General features: G+C 30.0%; 1 protein-coding gene across 3 annotated transcripts in view; it reads right to left on the bottom strand.

Moving 5' to 3' along the window:
- Positions 1 to 1,763: 1,763 nt before the first annotated feature.
- The window catches only part of LOC142326463 (ATP-binding cassette subfamily G member 4), a 125,659-nt gene continuing 118,926 nt past the window's right edge, over positions 1,764 to 8,496 (bottom strand). For all 3 annotated transcript variants that reach the window (XM_075369024.1, XM_075369023.1, XM_075369022.1), the window contains exon 13: positions 1,764 to 7,044. In XM_075369024.1, the coding sequence (XP_075225139.1) occupies positions 6,886 to 7,044 (159 nt within the window). In that variant the 3' untranslated portion in view covers positions 1,764 to 6,885. The remainder of the gene's footprint in view (positions 7,045 to 8,496) is intronic.

The following is an 8,496-nucleotide window of genomic DNA, read 5'->3' as shown; positions in this document are numbered from 1 at the left end:
TTCTTATAAGAATCATACTCCTCTGTACTATATATGAATATATTTCTTTTATTTGGTTGATCTAATAAAATAAATACACACACATACACACACACACACGGGGCATTCACAACTTGCAACTTTTACTTATAAAATTCATTTAAATATTTATTTTAACATAAACAGACTAAATCTAATAAATATTACCATATAATATGAATAAACAAAATAGATAAAATATGTGTTATACAGAGTGATTCAAAGAAACGGGAAATTTTGAAACTTGTGTTGGTAGCCGTGGGCAATTGGTACCACTTGCCATTTAGTTGTCACAGATCCTTGGAGTGGTGCGCAACGTGCATTTGCTATCAAAGCGTTTTACAAAAACAATGTAGTGTGGAGAGAGCGCGTAGAGAATTTTGCCGTCATTTTAATCTAGGACGGTACGACCGTGTTCCATCAGCACATACAATCAACATGGATATCTAATTTTGAGGAAACTGTTTCAGCAATGAAAAAGAAACCTCCAGGCCGTGAGCGAACCGTCCGTACACCACAGAATGTTCAAGCTTTACAAGATGCTGTCACACGAAGTCCACATCGGTCAATCCTTCGTCTCTCAGCATCTTTACAATCGCATAGTTCAATTGTTCGAAGAATGTTAGCGAAGGACTTGCAATACCATCTGTACAAGTTGCAGATCATCCAGGAACTGAAACTGAACAATGCAGTTGTGCGAGCACAATTCTGTAAGGTAATGCTTCAGAAGATAAATGATAACGAAGAGTTTGTTCACGAACTGTGGATGTCAGACGAAGCGCATTTCCACCTCAGTGGATTTGTTAACAAGCAAAATTTCAGATACCGGGCACAAGAAAATCCTACGCAGCTACACCAGTGTCCGTTGCACAGCCAGAAAGTGACCGTGTGGTGTGCTATGTCATCTTACGGTGTTATAGGCCCTTATTTTTTTGAGGATGACAACGGTCTTGCGATTACAGTGACGTCGGCTCGTTACGTAGCCGTGCTTGAAACCTTTGTTATGGAACAACAAGAGATTTCCACTGATTCTTAACACAGCCTGGTTTCAACAAGACGGAGCAACAACACATCATGCACGAATATCGATGGCAGCTGTATGCCGATTGTTTGGACAACGTGTAATTTCACGAAATTGTGACATTAGATGGCCTCCCAGATCGCCTGATCTCTCAGCTTGCGATTACTTTTTGTGGGGGTCACCTTAAAAGCAAAGTGTTCCACAGTAGACCTGCTACAACTGAAGAACTGAAGGCAAAGATCCGAGAAGCAATTGTGGAAATTCCAGTTGAGATGTTACGTCAAACCACGAACAATTTAACGAAGAGACTTCGTGAGTGTTTACGTAGAAGAGGAGGTCACCTGGAAGATGTCATCTTTAAAAAATAAACTAAAATGTATGTATCCTAAAATGGCAACATTTGTACAATTACATGAAATAAAATTCATTTTCTAAATAAAATTTTTCATTAACGTTATTTATTTTTTTTAATCCCGTTTCTTTGAATCACCCTGTACTAATACTACAGATCCCTCCTATTTGTAATAAGATGCAATTTAAAAAAGAGATCCATTTAATACAAAAGTAAGTAAAAAGCATTTTTTAATAAATGTTATTTATTTTCATCAACTCAAATCAATTAGTTTTCTTTCTATTCCTTTTATCTGATATGTGAGAGAAAATACCTCATACGCTCACAAAGTGTGCAACGCGCATTGAAGAAGTAAATAACAAACCCATACAATTACATTTATACATAATTTCTTTAATAGTTAAATTTACAATATATAAAATTTATTATACATATATATTTATATAAAAAAATTTAAAAAAAAACATGAATACAATACATAATGCAGAATATTCTACAACATGAAGTTTAAAGGTACTTGTGTACATATTACATATTAAAAAAATTGTTAAAAGATAAAAATCGTTCACTGGTGTGATTTAGTTTGATTCGCTCACAGTAATAATAAGTAAAAAAGAAACGCCACAGTTTATATTTTTGTATCGTACATTGAGTACAGATCATAGGATGCCTTCTAATATTGTCCAAGTTAAAAATTACATTCTATATTTCAATAATGCTTAAACAAAAGGATAACAAAAATTATTTATGTACCTTTCTTACAATTATGATTATAAATATTCTATAGGAAAAAACATCAATCCAATGAAATGCACATTAACAAATGAAAGAAGATTTTTTGTTAAGAAAATCTGTTTTTTTTTATTAAAATTTTTTCCTGATTTTTTTAATGAAAAAGCACTTATTTGTTGTACTGTAAAAGTTTTTTTTTTATGTAACAGCAAATATTCTTCTATGTGGCCGATACAAAGCTTTAATGGCCATTAAAGCTTTGTATCGGCCACATTGAAGAATGATTTTTTTAAACTAATCTAGTTAATCATTTCACCTGCCTGACAGATATATTAATTTAAAAAAATATTTTTATGAAATTTTTTTTTTAATTTAGAACAATTTACACAAGTATATTATGGAAAGTAATATTATTTACATCTTCTAAATATTATTTACATCTTCTAAATATTATAGTTGCACATTTACAAAATTACTTTTAAAAGATTTCCAGTATTTCCAACCACTGTAGACAAGCTATTACAAGTAATCATAGAAAGTAAAAAAAAAAAAAAAAAAAAATAAGTAGAAGGAAAGCATTGCAACAATATGCTGGCTGTTACTCAATAATTTTTAAAAAGTCTAAGATGCTTATAAAAAGAATGATTTTAAAATTAATTAATTTTAAATATTGAATTGAATAATTTTTTTGGGTGCATTGGATAACACGTGCTGGAAAAGAGAAAAGAAAAACTGGCAGAGGAAGATAAAAGACTGTAGAATAAAAAGATTTTAATAAAATTATAACTTAAAATGTGTAATTATTAAGTCAGAACATCAAAAAAAGAAAATTATACACAACAGAACAGATGTAATATTAATGATGAACTAATATTAATAGAGTAAAAACATTTACTTTATATTACATATTATAATATCAAAATTAATATAAATGAACAATTTAAACAAAAAAAATGTTTTTTTATATAAAGCTTCAAAAAAACAAAAAATAAATATATATATCATAAGCAGTCTCTTATAACTACTTTTCTTTAAATGAACACGGACAAAGGGTGTTATATAACCTTAGCAAATAGAAAATCACAATTTTTTTAGAAATTACAAAAAAAATTATGACATATCTGCAACCTTTTTACAATCATGAAACTTTTTTTTTGCATTATTATTTTATATTATAGCATAATAGAAAAAAAATTTAGGACAAATGCAGGAAACTGCGTAATTTCTTTCTTACACTTTTGATAACTCATTATCACAGATATTTACTTAATAGCTAAGGAATTTTTAATAAAGTAATGTTATATTTACATGCTTTATAAAGTTTTCTCTGACTATATTGTCTTAAATATAGCAAAATTTATATAAATACACATTGCGTTAGTAGCACTATATAGTCTACGTACGTAATAAATACTTGATTTGTAATTTTGTTTTATATAGCTAAAAATAATTCATAGCATAATTATTTTTAACAACAAAAGAAATGAAATGATACTTGAAGGATTATGAAATTCAAAAATGAATGGAGTAACTTGTTTTTAAAGAAAAAAAAGGTAGAAAAGAAGGCTACACAATAAGGACAAAATTATAAAACCAATATAGAATTAAATAAGAGTATTTTAATAATGCCATGGAAATAAAATAATAGTTTACAAGTGAGCTTATAAAATAATAAATTTTTTTTAATAAAATAAGTTGGAACCAAACATTAAATAAAAAAAAATTTATTTTACTATTAATCAACCAATTTAATGAACTGTCTCTTTTTTGCTAATAACACAAACAATTTACAACCTGAAGCATGTTATGTATTAAATTAATTGCTGATATCGCTGCTTAACCTTTAATATCCATTATAAAACAATAAATGATAGATAAATTCAATACTTAATGAAAACCCATGAACGGGTTAGCAGTTGAATACAGTGGTAGGCGATGCCTTTAGCATCAATCAACTAATCAGATTACAAAATGTGTTGCAATATAATAGTGAAATTATAATGTTAATTTCCTTGCTGGAACAAGGTAGAAGTTCTTTTATACAAATTACTTTAATCACAATCTCCGTACATAAATACAACATAACAGTACTATTTTTCTTTTTACTTATACATATATATATATATATATATATATATATATTATTTCTTTTTGGAAGTGAATAATATATATTTTTTTAGTACTTTCAGATATAATTAAATTAATTTATTACACTCTAAGTATAGTTTCAAAACATCAAAGAACTTGGCATCTTATTATGTAGTTTTATATTTGATGTATTTGTCTGTGATTACCATTGATATGGGCAGACTTGTAATATCTAAAATACTCCTACAGGATGAACTGTAATCTTAGTAATATTTTTTTGCATCGGTTGTATGAACTTGTGTAATTTGTGTCCGCTAAACTATTATGTACCTGTAAATAGTTTCTTGGGATAGTGTAATTTACGCCCTGTTGTGAATTAAACTTCTGATGACAATTGGCACTAGTGTAGGTTGTGTTGAACTGGTGGTCATCACCGATTTTTAGTCTATAAATATTAGTTGTATTGTGTATATTATGTAATATTAATAACTGACTGGTTGTGCCGATGGGCGTGAATGTCCCGTTGCACTGAGCTGTCGGTCATGGCCAAATTAAGAGATGCTACGTATTAAATTTATTGTGTAATATATTTGTAAATTTTATTTTATAATAACAGCTAATTTTGTTGCGCTCATAGGCATCATTGATTGTGGCACTAAGCTTATGATCATAGCCGTTCTGGGTTATGCTGATAATCATGCGTTTGTAAATAATGTAATAAGGTTAGTGATTTGATTGTATTCTTTTGTATTTAATTTTCCATATTTTGTTGTATAAATAATGTTAGCACTAATAGCTTCTGCATCCTCAACAGCTTGAAGGTGATCAATCAAACACTGAAAACAGCACGGGGAAGGGGATATTATGATACCAAGGAGAGCGGGAGACAATACAGTAAAAAAAAATTTATATGGGAAGAGACTTCAAAAATAAAGAAAGTTGGGATGAAATGTGGCAACATCTAGGGCCAGGCAGGCAGCCTCATTGCCTAGGACACCTTGGGTTGCCTGCATGCAAGAACAGGGGAGTTGGAGTGCTTCCAATGATAGCACGGAGGACCCTGATGGTATGAGGAATACACTGAGGCAAAGGACACGCGAAATGCATGCCTGGAACTTAGTAGGTTAGGGCAGGAAGGGCAGCTCCCTTGAGGTGGGGCATCTCGGTTATCCAGAAGCGGAAGTCAGATTGTTCCTATGATCCAGCGGAGACCCTGATGGGAGCCAAGTCAGGGTGAAGGAATCTGCTGCCACGACATTCTGGAGTGATCGAAGTAATGCTTTGAGGCTGTATTGATGCTCTGGGAGTGTTTAAAAAAAAAAGTAACTTCGCATCTGAAGGAGTGAGATGTGTATGAGTCGCTAAGAAAATTTTATATACTTGAATAAACACTAGCAGAAATAACACAACACAATTTTAGGTAATAAAAGAACTATATAATAATGAGCAATTAAAATAATAAATCTGCTATTTACAAACATAAACACTGAGGTTGAATATAGAAAATCTCTAATATTTCATGCTGTCAATCATTTTTTAGATTTATCTCTCACCAATATTGAATTCTAGAAATGAATTTACTTTAAAAAGAATAGCATATCGTCTCAAAAAAAAATTTTGAATAGAAAAGTAATTGGGTCTGGAAATACGATTTAAAGGAATAGTTGTAGTAGAATTGAATTGTAGTAGAAATGCAAGAAGAATTTAATAATAATCTACCCGAGCGGCAAAACTGTAAAAATGAGATGGTGATAAAGATAATAATACTTATGAATGAAAATACTAATTTAATGAGGCGAATCATTCATTCATTATAATCAAACGGCAATAACATAAGGTACTATTTTGCACTGACACATTGAATAATTAATTTAATGCAAAAAAATGAAAATATAATTTTTTTGATAACATAGAATATCTATTAAATAATTATCACTTCTACTTCACAGTTACGAATGAAAACTTAGAGTGTGTCTCAGGATGTTGTAATTATTTCAAGGTTTTTGATACAGTGTGTTACCTGTAATTTTAAATACCAGCTGTTTTTTATTGAAAAATAATTGCACAAATCCTAGAAAAAAATAGAAAGAAGTTTTCCTTGCAGTTCAAACTACTGTTTGAACTGCAAGGAAATATTTGCTTGTTCAATACTGGTACAATCACTTGAAAGAAGATGAACTTAAAATAATTTTTTTTTAAAATAAGCTACATAAAACAACACAAACACCGATCATATAAAAATGTACTATCTAAAATTAAAACATCAAAATAACTATCTACTACGGTTGTCATTTTCTACTACATTGTTTTTTTTTGTTTTATACCTTAACCCCATAATGCTGCAAATATAAAATTAAATGCTTTACATACATACATACATACATACATTCATACATATACAGATATTATATAAATGTCAATTGCACAAACAAAGACAATCACCTTATGAATTATTTACTTAATAGTAAAAAGATAATCACTGCACAATGCACTACAATCTTTTCTTCTATTGCTCTTTTTTTAAATTTTTGTTTTAATTTTATTATAAATAATAAAAAAAAATCAGATAATATCACTATATCCTTTTTTGTCATTTAATTAATAATTACTTTTAAGGCACAGCGATTATTAAATGGTCGTGTACTATAGCGCATCAGCAGTTATAGTTGTTTACTTAACGAGATGACATTAGCTTCCACCTCAAGAAAAGGAATGCAGAAATTCTTAAGAAAAAGAATATAACTACCAAAGCACCGATATCCAAATTAAAACTTGCATTTTGCATATCTAATTCTTCTAGTGTTGTATTTGGATCTTTAAAATGGCAGTAAGTCTGTAAGAGAAAAATAAAAAAATTCATTATTTTCTAATATCAAGTATATAACATAATTATATATATATATATGGTTATAATTTGCGGAGCCGCCATACTCTTTATTGGGGCTGAATGAGTTGCAATTCTGCCTGTGTTTCCTATTTAGAGTTTGAAAAAGATGAGCTTTGTACTACTCTAAAAATTATCTATATTTTATTAATGCAATACAGGGTGATGCAGATAAACAGGAAATTTGAAAAAATATTTTAATGAATCGAGAGAAGATAATCTTAAAAATAATTTTTTTAATGAAAAGTACTGCATATATTATGCAATTAATGAATTACTTAATAAATATTTTTCAAAGATCACAATTTTCCATAATACATTCACCAGTCTGTTTTGGAAATTCAACTTAGCACAATGTAACATGTCAGTAGGATGTCAGCAATTTCCTCTTCAATTTCAGTTTTGCAATGGTTGCAGACAAGTGAGGTACTATGCTCGTGGAAAATCCTTATAAAAAAATAAAATAAGAATGTCAAGTGAGGGGTCCTCAAAGGCCCATGCAATGTTACCATGTCTAAAAAATTATTGAATGGTCAAATAATCATCATAAAGCTGTCGTTGACTACTGGACTATACGTGATGTTGCTCCATCCTGTTGAAACTAAGTATTTTCAATTTCAACTTGTGGGAAACTTTGCAGTCTGAATGCTAAAAACTCTTCAACCATGCAAGATCCCAATTGACCATTACAATGGTTGCAATACACTATTAATTTAACAAAGTAAGTAATTTAACACACCTTACTGTATCTTCAATGCTTTAGCTGATGAGGATTTTTCTGCGCCTAATAACAAAAATTCTGTTTATATAAATACTCACCGAGGAGTAAACGGGCTTCTCTTGACATTCATGATGTATCATTGATGAAATCAGTATCCTTGTTTACCTTTGCCAAGATTTGATCTAGAATTGTCATTGCAATAAATGATCTCTATGTTTAAATTTGTGGATAGCAAGAACTTTTACAGGTGGAAGTTCAACTCATGAAATAGCCTCCTTAGTATCCTAATTTAGAAACTATGCATGTCAGATTATGGAAAGGGGACTTTTAGGATGATAGCTTGTTGAACTATCTTGATATTCCCTGATTTTACGAGAACCTAGTATACAGCACCTGGTATTTCTTCTTCATAAACAAATAAGTTTTTTTCAAAATTATAAAAACCACATTTCAATTGCACGATGAAAGAGGATATATCCATGACATCGTAACAGGCAATGATCCTGAAATTCCCTTTGTGTGGCCATCAAACTTTCATCGCTTAAAAAAAGAAGATTTAACGGTAAAAAATATGCTAAACTCCCATCCCAGTGCTCCATGATGACTAAATGATGATATATTCTAAACAAATCACAAGTATGACAAGACGGTAACACAATTTGTAAACTTCTCTGTTATTT

The sequence above is a fragment of the Lycorma delicatula genome, chromosome 6 (assembly GCF_047948215.1).
Source record: "Lycorma delicatula isolate Av1 chromosome 6, ASM4794821v1, whole genome shotgun sequence".
In the NCBI taxonomy this organism is placed as follows: Eukaryota; Metazoa; Arthropoda; class Insecta; order Hemiptera; family Fulgoridae; genus Lycorma; species Lycorma delicatula.
Note: the sequence above shows the minus strand (reverse complement) of the source record. Positions and strands in the feature narration are given on the sequence as shown.